A 13,417-nucleotide genomic window follows, 5' to 3' on the forward strand; every position below is an offset into this window, starting at 1 on the left:
AGAGTGTACAACACCAAGAGTGAACCCTAATGTAAACTATGGATTTTGGGTGATAATGGTGTGCCAATGCAGATTCATCATTTGTAACAAATGTGCCACTCTGGTGGGGGATGCTGATAATGGGGGAGGCTATACATGACTGGAGACAAGGGGATATTTGGGAAATCTTAGTAACCTTCCCTCAATTTGCTATGGACCTAAACATTCTCTAATAAGTAAAGTCCATTTTTTAAAAGCCTATTTTTTTGTTGATCTATCACAGCCTTGAATATCTTTTAGTAGTTTCAGAAAAATTTACTTTTCTTAAAATGTAAAAGCAAGAGCTCCATCTCTTACAAATGTATTACACAATAATTTTAGCTTATAGAAATATCAGATATTGTTAGTCACATTAACGTCATTTTTTTTTTACCTCATTATGAATTAAATATATGAAAGGCCCAATTCTCAGAAGGGAACCTCCTTATATGTTTCTAAGACGACTGTACATATTCAAAAACAAATCGTTTATGTTTACTAGGTCAGTGATTATCCATGTCTTTCTAAAATCAAGGGAGTCCGTGAGAGTAAGATTACAAGAATTGATTCCTCAAAAAAGAATTTCCTAACAAACTTGATGACTGATGTAAATGAGTATTCCTAGAGCTAAATGTAATATTGAGAAAATGTCCTAGAGCTAAATGTAATATTAAGGAAAAGCATGAGAAAAAGGTATAAGAAAAAAAGAAATAAGGACAAAAACTATGAAGATTTGGTAGATGAGGGAAGCAATACTGAGATTAGAATACTAAGAAACTTGGTTATAAGGGTTCAAAGCATTCCCTCTCAGTAAAGAGTACCTTCTCTGGTTTTGATAAGATCTCCACTCTATGAGGTTCTGGTGATAGCTAGATGATACACAACTTACTTTCAGCTATTTTCCTAGAGTTCATGGCTGTCTCCAGTCAGGAATGACTCAAGGATCAGACCTAGCCACTAAATGACTTTAGAATCAGAATCTTATTTCTGAATTCCCCATAGTGATTGGTAAGTCTTCATGGTTAGAATATTAATTTTTAGTCTTCTTTTCCAGTTCATTCTTCATAAACTTAGGAATATACTTTAACTCCTCATTGATTGCAATTCAAAGGTTAAGAAAAAGCCTTTCTCGGTTGCTGGGTGGCTCAGGTCATGATCTCAAAGATCCTGAGTTTGAGGAGTAGTGGAGCCCTATTTGGATCCTCTGTCCTCCTCTGTCTCTCCCCGCTTGTGCATGCTCACTCACTCTCTCTCCCAAAAATAAGTAAACATTAAAAGAAAAAGATTTTAGAGGAGCCAAGATGGTGGAATAGCATGGAAGTTTTGTTTTGTTTTTGTTTTTTGCGTCTCGCATCCATGAAATACAGCCAGATCAACACTAAACCATCCTGCACACCTAGAAAACTGATTTGAGGATTAACACAATAATCTGCACAACCTGAACCACAGAACTCAGCGGGAATTCACCTCAAAAGAAAGAGCAGGAAGAAATGACAGTCAGGGACTTAACACAGATACAAGCAAGATGTCTGAACCAGAATTTAGGATCATGATAATAAGATACTAGCTGGGGTCGAAAATAGATTAGAGTCCCTTTCTGCAGAGATAAAAGAAGTAAAAGCTAGTCAGAATGAAATAAAAAATGCTATAACTAAGCTGCAATCTTGAATGGTTGATGTGGTGGCAAGGATGCAGGAGGCAGAGCAGCAAATCAGCAATACAGAGGACAAACTTAAGGAGAATAATGAAGCAGAAAAAAAAGAGCACAATTTAAGAATGAGAGAAATCAGTGACTCATTAAAAAGGAACAACATCAGAATCATAGGGGTCCCAGAAGATGAAGAGAGAAAGGGGTAGAAGGGTTATGTGAGCAAATCATAGTGGAAAACTTTCCTAACCTGGGGAAAGACACAGACATCAAAACCCAGGAAGCACAGAGGACCCCCATTAGATTCAACAAAAACCGACCATCAATAAGGCATATCATAGTCATATTCACAAAATACTGAGGCAAGGAGAGAATCATGAAAGCAGCAAGGGAAAAAAAAGTCCCTAACCTACAAGGGAAGACAGATCAGGTTTGCAGCAGACCTATCCACAGAAACTTGGCAGGCCAGGAAGGAGTGGCGGGATATATTCAGTGTGCTGAATCAGAAAAATATGCAGCCAAGAATTCTTTATCCAGCGAGGCTATAAAAAAACTAAAGGAGTTCGTGACCACTAAACCAGCCCTGCTAGAAATTTTAAGGGGGACACTCTCAGGGGCGAAAAGATGGGGGGGGGGGAGGACGGGGAAAGACCAAATGCAATGAAGACGAGAAAGGACCGGAGAACACCACCAGAAACTCCAACTCTACAAGAAACATAATGGCAATAAACTCATATCTTTCAGCACTCACTCTAAACGTCAATGGACTAAATGCTCCAAACAAAAGACATATGGTAACAGAATGGATAAGAAAACAAGATCCATCTATATGCTGTTTACAAGAGACCCACTTTAGACCTAAAAACACCTTCAGATTCAAAGTAAGGAGATGGAGAACCATCTATCATGTTAATGGTCAATAAAAGAAAGCTGGAGTAGCCATACTTATATCAGACAATCTAGACTTTAAAAATAAAGACTGTAACAAGAGATGAAGAATGGCATTACATCATAATTAAGGGGTCTATCCACCAAGAAGACCTAACAACTGTAAACATTTATGCTCCAAATGTGGAGCACTCAAATATATAAACCAATCACAAACATAAAGAAACTCATTGATAATAATACCATAATAGTAGGGGACTTCAACACCCCACTTACAGCAATGGACAGATCGTGTAAACAGAAAATCAACAAGGAAACAATGGCTTTGAATGCCACACTGGACCAGGTGGACTTAATAGATACATTCAGAACATTTCATCCTAAAGCAGCAGAATATATATTCTTCTCCAGTGCACATGGAACGTTCTCCAGAATAGATCACATACTGGGACACAAATCAGCCCTCAACTAGTACAAAATGATCAAGATCATACCATGCATGTTTTCAGACCACAATTCTATGAAACTCGAAATCAACCACAAGAAAAAATTTGGAAAGGTAACAAATACTTGGAGACTGAAGAACATCCTACTAAAGAATGAATGGGCTAAGCAAGAAGTTAAAAAGGAAATTTAAAAGTATATGGAAGCCAGTGAAAATGATAATACCACAGCCCCAAATCTCTGGGATGCAGCAAAAGTGGTCCTAAGAGGGAAATATATAGCAATCCAGGCCTTCCTAAAGAAGGAAGAATGTCTCAGATACATAACCTAATCTTATACCTTAAAGAGCTGGAAAAAGAATAGCAAATAAAACCCCAAACCAGGAGAAGACAGGAAATAATAAAGATTAGAGCAGAAATCAATGCTTTTGAAACAAAAACAAAAAACAAAAAAAACCCCAGAACAGATAATTGAAACCAGAACCTGGTTCTATGAAAGATTTAACAACATTGATAAACAACTAGCCAGTTTGATCAAAAAGAAAAAGGAAAGGACCCAAATAAATAAAATCAAGAATGAAAGAGGAGACATCACAACCAACACAGTAGAAATACAAACAATAATAAGAGAATATTATGAGCAATTATATGCCAATAAAATGGGCAATCTGGAAGAAATGGACAAATTCCTAGAAACCTATAAACTACCAAAACTGAAACAGGAAGAAATAGAAAATTAGAACAGACCCAAAACCAGTAAAGAAACTGAATGAGTAATCAAAAATCTCCCCCAAAACCAGAGTCCAGGGCCAGATTGCTTTCCAGGGGAATTCTATCAAACATTTATTATTTAAAAAAAAATTTTTTTTTAATGTTTATTTATTTTTGAGACAGAGAGAGACAGAGCATGAACGGGGGAGGGTCAAAGAAAGAGAGACACAGAATCTGAAACAGACTCCAGGCTCTGAGCTGTCAGCACAGAGCCCGACGCGGGGCTCAAACTCACAGACCACGAGATCATGACCTGAGCCGAAATCAGACGCTCAACCGACTGAGCCACCCAGGCGCCCCTGGTTTCACTATTATTTTAACGTGATTATATCCATACTGGAAATATTTAGCCTCAAGGATGCTTACATAGTCAACTTATTTTCCATCCTAATACTTAATACTTTATCTTGTGAATTAAAGATCAGTTAAACATTTTTAAAATCAAACATACACTTCCTATTAAGACGTAATGTAATTAAGAAGCCCATTTGTAATCTACTCTTGAGGCATAACAAAAATATCATAAGGGTTGCTACAGAGCATGCAGAGTCACCATATGGTATAAAGTCAAAATCTTAATATTGATCTAAATCTTGTTTCCCAAATGCGTAAGATTAGTTTGGTTAATAGACATACACTACTCGCTCTTTTTGTGGTGGCAGGCAGAGAAAGTATAAAGGAGTTTTGTGAAGTTTATAAATCATAAACGTATGTATTACACATGACAAAAGTAAGTAATAAGCAAAAGAATCTGTAGGTGGAAAAGCCAGAAAAGGAATGCAGAGTTTAAATATATCTAAATGACAGGATGAACGCTCATACCATGGAAGGTATGAGATTATCTTACCAGAAACTTTCTGTATTACTTCATTAACTTCCTTCATGAACACTTTCTGCACAAATACCAAGTGGTTTAGCAGATCGGTTGTGAGATTATGTTCAAAAGAGCCAACCTGCCAAAACAAAATCGGAATACTAGATTAACACTACTGACTGTATTTGTTTTAAATACATCTTTTGCTCACATAAGTCATCCAAACTCTGAAGAAAAACAATGAATTATCTACATACTATTTGAGAAAGGTTATAAAATATTCACATTGCCCAATACTTTACTGGTCTGACATTATTATAGGCCATTCCTTAAACTTATTTTTTAAATAACAGTGGCCAATAAGGTTTTTTGTTTTCTATCTTTTGAAAAAGAATGAAATTTATACTTTATGTTACCTGCTAATATCAGAATCGGAATTTTGTCCAGGGTAGTGTCTTTTTTCAATGACTACTGTTGTAGTGTTTAGAACCATGGACAAGTATCATTACATGTGAAAGTAAATTTATTTACTCATTCAAATATTTATTGACCATCTACTTTGTGTACCTCATTAGATGCTAAGGTGAATAAAAACAATAAAATTATGGCTCTCTCTCTCTCATGAGGCTTACATTTGCATGATTTAACTAATCAGATATACTCAATCAGCTTTAATATATGCCCTATGATTAGTATAAGGCATAAAATTTCTGGGGAAAATTAATAAACAGATTGAACAGAAAGCAGGTCCTAACTGAAGTTGAGTATTATAGTAAAGATAGTTTGAAACACCCTTATGAATAAAGGAAATGCTTCAAATTTGCTACTTAGACAGCATTCATACTTTTACCAAAAATTAAGAGCGCAAAATAGGTTCAGTAGTCTTTAATTAAATGAGAAGTCACATAAAGTCTAAGTTGCCCTGGACACTTTATTTTTTATAGAATAGTCCAAAATGGGCTAAGGTGATTTTCATGTGTGTTTATTTCAGGCCATAGTAAACCAGGCAACTCTCTGAGGAATGCAATTCTAGATTCCTTCAAGTGTTTATAATTAACTGCATTCTTAGCAAATCTGGGATTGTGTTCTGCCTCAATTACAAACTTTATCCCTTTCTAATATTAGTAAGGAATTATGCAACATACTGCATTAGATTTATTTTCTGTCAAATGAAACATTTATAATAGTATTGCTAAACTAGAATTTGGAGTGCTTATTTTTCAGAATAGAAAGCACAAATGCAATATGCTTTATAATCTACCCATTAATTTATTTATTTAAGTTTTATTTATTTACTTTAGGGAAAGCAAGCTAGTGGGGGAGGGGAGGGCAAGAAAGAGAGGGAGAGAGAGAGAGGGAGAGAGAGAATATATTAATCAGGCTCCATGCTCAGCGCAGAGTCCGACATGGGGCTTGATCCCATGACCCTGGGGTCATGACCTGAGCTGAAATCAAGGGTCAGACACTTAACCAACTGAGCCAACCAGGCACCTCTATAATCTACCTTTTAAATAAATATCTGACTTCTACAATCTTGTACACATTTTTTTGTACATTTTCACACAAAGAAATCCCAACTATTAGAGAGATGCTAGGGTAAGCAGGGTCTAACGAAGGCAAACCAGACTTAAATATCTCCCATAGCTGTAATATTTCTAGCAAAGAGCTCAAGAGCATTCTCATAAATGCTTCACATTCTAAAGAATAAAACTCAGAAAACAAATAGTTATAAAACTGCCCTTTGATAAAGTTGAAATTGTTTCTGACAAACTGACAAAGGAAGCTGAGACAGCACTGTGTATGAATCCTACATCTCTCACTTGATAGTGGGGAGATTTAGGGACAGTTATTTAATTTCTCTCAGCTTCAAATTTCTACTGTATCAAATTAGTATAATAACAGATGACCTGCTGAACACAAATCAAACAGAAAATATATATCCAAATGTTTTTTAAACTTGTGACAGTTGTGCCAATATAAAGTGAAAAAATGATAAAATCAGGTATGCTGGCTTTCAACTTCCCTTAGTAAAGAAATTAGTCTGTGAATTTGACTGTAATTATTTTATCTGTCTGTATCACCTTTATATTGTTAATAATTATGTATACTTGATGAATAGTGTAACCTCCTGAAGGCTCAGTTTCTTCACTTACAAAATGAGAATATACCTACCTTTTAAGATCGATTTAAGTATTGTACAAGTCAATGCATATAAATATTAGCTTTTTTATAATCAAATGAGCCATAAAAATATTACAGAGATGGATGTGAAATCTAATATAAGAAATATAAATTCAAAGATGACTAATACAAAAAAGAAATGTTTACATGAAACTACAGAGAAAGAGGCAGATATATACACACATGTGCACATACACACACACCAGATTCAGTTCAGAATTCTATAAGAATAAACGATTTAATGATCCGTCTTAAAAGTTTGGATCACTACATATTTTGGTACGCCTAAACTTTAAAGACTCCTAAATGATAGAGTGTAAGAAAATTAAAAAGTAAACTTACTTCTGCCACACAACGTAGGTAATTTCCCTGTAAATAGTACCCTTGTTTAGAAGGTAGTTCATCTATACTCCACACCTGATCTGAATAACTATCATGCTCTTCCATTATATATTTTCCTGACATAGTAACAGGAGGAAGGTTGAGACTGGCAGAAGGAGGAATGGTTGACATATCCGTGGCAGAAACTTTTGAAGTAAAACGTAATCTGTGATTTGGCAGCTCAAATGTAAATCTGGTCTGTGCACCTGTAAAAAATAAGAAAAGTTATTGTTTGTTTGTTCAGGTGCTCATTCACTCCTTTGTTCAAAACATGGTTTCTAAAAAAATGCATACATACACCAAATGAAATAAATCTTTAAATATATGTGTGGGTACTATAAAGAGTCAGTCAGTATTATTAAGCCAGCAAATATTTACTAAGCCTACCAGGTGCCAAGCACTGCGTTAGGTGTTAGAGAGACCCTGACAAATATTCTTTATTTCATAGAAGGTAGAACAGAAAGAAACTGCCCTTACCACAGAAGAGTTTTAACATGAGAAATTAAGTATTAAAAAATTCCAATCCACATTCACATTCATATTGCTTTATTAACAGAGAAGTTAGCAGTTAACAACTTGCCTCCTGATCCTGATTCAGTATGGAAGGAAATAGTGAAAATTGTCAAGTCATTAAATTGTACTCGGGTATAAAATTACAATATAAATTCATCAGGCATAAAATTATATAATCCCATGTAGTTGTGACCTTAACGATAATTATTAATGGTTCCGTATGCCAAATAAGGATACGGTATGAGTTTTAGTTTACTAAAACTACTTAAATCAACAATCTAGCATGCAGTTGTTCAATTATAATATGCAACCTACACTGTTATTCAAGACATATCTCTCCAACTATTTCTGAAGGCATTAAAAAGTAGAAGAAGCCTTGTTAAAATCAAGATCTATTATTGCCCATTGCATACACTGTAGTAGTATAGTACTGTATACTAATGTATACACGCGTGTGCCTTTCCAACAACAAAATCTTATATTGTTCTATACGTTACCAATTCTCTACACTCAAACATCATTAAATAGCCTATTTTGCCTACATACATATTAAAATGTAATAAACATTCCTAGTGTTCTCAATTGTGCCAGAAATAAATCTTTTTCAAAATACTAGTAGGAGGTCACCTCCTTCCTATATGTTACATTCGCTATATTCACTCACTATACAATAATATGAGTTAGCCATAAATAGAAAAATGCTCTTTCATCAACTGGTGCAATTGTGGATAGCCAGATAGGTCAAGACTGCTCTGATCTTCTCTTACTAACTCCAACAAGGCAGCCTCAGTGACCATCACTTGCAAGCTACAAAAGGTGAGGGCTATTTACCACAGTAACTACCACTTCCATTACTACCACCAGAATTATCAAATAAAAACATCAAGATTGAAGTAATCCTAGGCCTCAGGTCATCTCTCATCACTAGTACAGTCATTCTTTTACTACTTCTGTCCCGTTCCTTAATTTCAAGAAGAATTATATGTTCTTATCAGTCTGGATATTTGATAATACACTTACTTTGCTCCTAAATATTTGTATCTTCCTAGTTCCAAACTGCCTATTGGCTTTTGACTTACTGCCCTCTGTCAACTCTCCTATTTCTTGGATGCCCTGAATAAATGGCCAAGGTGAGTCTACCCTATTGTCAGGCCAATATCTGAAGGCCTGATCTTCTGACTCTGCTAATTCTGGAAACTCACTTCACAGTGTTTTTCTTCTAGTTAACAAAAGGATCTAGATGTTCAGAAAAATCCCTCTCAATAAAAACAAAACAAAACAAAACAAAAAAACCCTAAAATGTTTGGAGTTGGAATAAAAATATACACATATATATAAATATGTGTATGTATTTATATACGTGTATGTATGCAAAATTTTAAACTACTAATATAACATGTTAATGGCATAAAGGAGAAAAAAACATTTTAATTTCAACAGCTGTAGCAAAAAGCATCTGATAATATTCACCCACTTTTCTTCATAGAGACACTTAGCACACTAGGAATAGAAGTAAATTTTTTTAACCTGATAAAGGGAACCTTGCAAAACCTTACAGCAAACATCATATTCATTGATGAAATATTGATTTCCCTTAAAAGAATGAGAGATTAGGATGCCCATAATACCCCCTTTTTCTCAACATTATAGCAGAAGCACAGTAAGAAAAAGAAAAATTCTTAAAGACTAGAAAGGAAAAAACAAAAGCCTCATTTGCACATGGTACAAGTATCTACTTAGGAAACTCCAAACTATCTTATTACCAATAAGAAAATAGTTTAATATGGTTGAGTATAAAACTGACATAAATTGATCAAGCACATTTATACATACCATCACCAGTTTAGAAAATGCCATTTTACAAAATATCCCCTTTGTAGTAACTAAACAACAACAATAACACAAGGTAGGGGGTATCTACACAAATAAATATATCTTGTAACAGAGGCACAAAAACCTTAAGTTCAAAATTTTTAAACTTTGTAGAAAAGCATTGAAGAAAACCTAAAGAGACAAAGAAATACATATTCAAGAATAGAAGGGTAAATATTGCATCAATTCTTGGTATCAATCAATACTGTCAATCGTCTCCAAGTAAATCTACGGATTTAATTACATTCCTATAAAAATGCAAATAGGTTTTTTCAGAGAATTTGACAAACTGATTATAAAATTTATGTGAAGGAACAAGTAACCAAAAATAACCAAGATAACTCCTAAAACAGGAAATGTCAGGTAGCAAGATGATACTGAAAATAGCTGGTGCAAAGAGGTCACCAGTAATGGTGCAAATAGGCCAATGAAGCATAATAAATAACTCTGAAACAGACCCCACATGTATCAACATGTAATAGATGACCAAAATGGACTATGTATCACCGAAAAAAAGAAAAGTCAATAAATGATGCTGAAATAATTGATTAAACTAATCTGCACCAAATTAAAAAAAAATCAATTCCATATAGATGAAGAACTTAAAAGGAAAAATTTAAAAACATTTAATAGAAAATATAATAAAATATCTTCATGATCCTGGGAAGAGAAGGATTTAAGATATAAAAATACACATCATATAAGAAAATACTGGTAAGGGGCGCCTGGGTGGCGCAGTCGGTTAAGCGTCCAACTTCAACCAGGTCACGATCTCACGGTCCGTGAGTTCGAGCCCCGTGTCGGGCTCTGGGCTGATGGCTCAGAGCCTGGAGCCTGTTTCTGATTCTGTGTCTCCCTCTCTCTCTGCCCCTCCCCCGTTCATGCTCTGTCTCTCTCTGTCCCAAAAATAAATAAACGTTGAAAAAAAAAATTTTTTTTAAAAAAGAAAATACTGGTAAATTCAATTATTTGAAAATTAAGAATATCTACTGGGGGCGCCTGGGTGGCGCAGTCGGTTAAGCGTCCGACTTCAGCCAGGTCACGATCTCGCGGTCTGTGAGTTTGAGCCCCGCGTCAGGCTCTGGGCTGATGGCTCAGAGCCTGGAGCCTGTTTCCGATTCTGTGTCTCCCTCTCTCTGCCCCTCCCCCGTTCATGCTCTGTCTCTCTCTGTCCCACAAATTAAAAAAAAAAAAAAGAATATCTACTGATCAAAAGACAACAAAGTGAAATAAGTTTCTATATGTTAAAATATATGTTAAATTTATAACATCAAAAGCTTAACATACAAAACATAATTTCTGTGAACCAAAACAAAATACAAATGACTCAATGGTAAAACAGACAAACACACACATACACACACACACACACACACACAGAACCATTAATAGGCACTTCATATAAAAAACATACAAAGATATCTTAATAACATAAAACAGTTCAGCTTCATTAATTATAGAAATAGAAATTAAGACCACAGTGAGATACAATTCCCCATTTACCAGACAAAGCAAAAATTTAAAAGCCAGATAATATTAAGTGTTAACAAGTATATGGTATAATGGGAACTCTCATCTAATACTGGCAGGGCAGTAAATACTGGTGAACACAAGTACTTTGGAAAACAGTTTTGTACTTCCTAATAAAACTCAAGATGCATTTACCCTACAGTCTAGGTGTATAATTCCTAAAGTAAATACCCTTGAGAAACTTGTGCACATGTGTACCAAGTGACATGCATGAGAATAATTATAATAGCAAAAAAGTAAAATGAGTCAAAGGTCCATCAATAGCAGAGTGGATAAACTGTAATATAATCACTTAACAGACTATTTCAGTGAAAAATGAATGAACTGTACACACATGAATGAACAGATGAATCTCAAACAAAATGTACAGAAAAAAAAATTCCCTTTAAAAAATACATTAGTGGGAGTCCATACAAATAAAGTTCAAAACATAAGCCATTTATGAGTATATACATATGTGGTAAAATTATAAAGAAAAGCAAAGGAATGGGTAACACAAAATTCATGTTAACAGTTATTCCATGAGCAGTCATTAAGAAAAGCCAGTAAGGATAATATTCATTGAAGGAGCCTTCACAGCACTGGCAATATTTTCATTTAGTTTGTATAATGGGTTGGTAAGGTCACATTTTTTTTTATTATTCTTGAAACTGTGTGTATATAATTTACATACTTTTGTATATATGATAAACTTCAGAATAAAAATACAACAGCAAAGAATTTCGAAGAGTATATAAGAATCACAAAACCTTATAGAAGTAGCTATTTTGAAGAAACCAAATAACCTGTGATTTAAGCTAAATGCACCAAATTTGAAAATAAACCAAGTTATTCCAGCTATAAAGAAACTAATGGATATAGTAATTTATTCAACTTCTAAATTAGAAATGGCCTCAATAACTGAATAGCTTTGAAGACTTCAAATAAAAGCAGTGTCCCTGTTGGTCACTCAGGGAAGATGTAACTGATATTTTTCACTTGACTGAGGAACATCATTAATGAAATTTAAAAGTGTTCTGATTAAAATTATTTACATTTTCATATAATATCTACAAAACCAAATATAACTTTTCATCAAAATATTACTAATTTTTCAAACCAATCTTAAATTTTAAGAGACTGAACTTAAAATTCAATGTTACCTGTCATTCCATGACTCCTCATTCTTCCCATTTTATATTCTGCTTTTAGAGATGGTAAAAGTGCTGCTCCTATGGCTATACCATCTAACATGGCACTGAACTTAAGAACAATAGGCTTCTTTTCTAAACCTTCCGGTAGCTGAGGAAATTCATTCGTTTCAATAGGAGTTTGATTAACACTAGTTGGGGTTTTTTCAGAAGGTAGAGGCGTTGCAATATCTTCTTTCACAGGCTGTGGGCTATAAAGCAAAAAATAAATAAATAAATAAAAATAACCTCAAAAAGACACAATTAGGGGAGTCTGGGTGGCTCAGTCGGTTAAGCTTCCAATTCTTGGCTCGGGTCATGTTCTCACAGTTCATGGGCTCGAGTCCCACATCACGATGGCTCCACACTATCAGTTCTTGGGATTCTCTCTCTCCCCTGGCTCTCTCTGTCCCTCCCCTGCTTGTGTTCGCTCTCTCCTCTCTCTCAAAAATGAATAAACTTTAAAAATAAATAAATAAAAATAAAAAAGACAGAATTAGAAAATTTACCATTTTATTGTATAAAATTATTGGAATTCTCAATGAAAAATAGCAAGAAATAACTGTAAACAGATATGTTCTTTCTACCACCAGATCACATTAAGACTTCCTTAAAAAAGCCACTGAAAAATGATGATCTAGAAAAGTAAACAAGAATAGCAACACAAACTTGAATATTACTTGAATATTACACATTCATATCATTAATATGAAACTAGAGTTAAAACTCATGTTTGTCTGATTCTAAATTCTATGACTTAGTGTTGATTGTAATATTACTATTATTGCCGCTACTATTACTACCACTATTAATAACAACAACCCCAACAATAACTATTTGAGTGCTTCTATGAGCCAGGTAATATTCTTAATGCTTTGTGTGTTTCATATCATTTATTCATTTATCTCTCAAAGACCTTGTGTAGATACTCTTATCTGCTTTCCAAAGAGGAAGTATCGCTAGAAAGTGGCAAAACCAGGATTTAAACTCAACTGTGACAAGAGACTTTTTTTTTTTTAACTACTATGCTCTACTGCCATACACTATAATAAGGACAGATTCTTTAGTATATTTTTAACCTAAGGCTTGTGTACACATTTTGGATTCCATATTCCACTGACAGGAGAAACACATTTAAATTATTACTACTTTGTCAACCAGACATGAATATTAAGTCAGAATTAAAGAT

The 13,417-nt window shown here is 34.4% G+C and overlaps 1 protein-coding gene across 10 annotated transcripts in view; it reads right to left on the reverse strand.

Annotated features, from left to right (window-relative positions):
* Positions 1–13,417, reverse strand: part of KIAA1109 (transmembrane protein KIAA1109 homolog) — a 211,542-nt gene that overhangs the window by 55,560 nt on the left and 142,565 nt on the right. For all 10 annotated transcript variants that reach the window (XM_045055906.1, XM_045055911.1, XM_045055905.1 and 7 more), the window contains 3 exons: positions 12,202–12,440; positions 7,106–7,350; positions 4,616–4,721 (listed from right to left, as the gene is read on the reverse strand). In XM_045055906.1, coding sequence (XP_044911841.1) covers positions 4,616–4,721; positions 7,106–7,350; positions 12,202–12,440 — 590 coding nt within the window. The remainder of the gene's footprint in view (positions 1–4,615; positions 4,722–7,105; positions 7,351–12,201; positions 12,441–13,417) is intronic.

This window comes from Felis catus, chromosome B1 (assembly GCF_018350175.1).
Source record: "Felis catus isolate Fca126 chromosome B1, F.catus_Fca126_mat1.0, whole genome shotgun sequence".
Lineage (NCBI taxonomy): Eukaryota > Metazoa > Chordata > Mammalia > Carnivora > Felidae > Felis > Felis catus.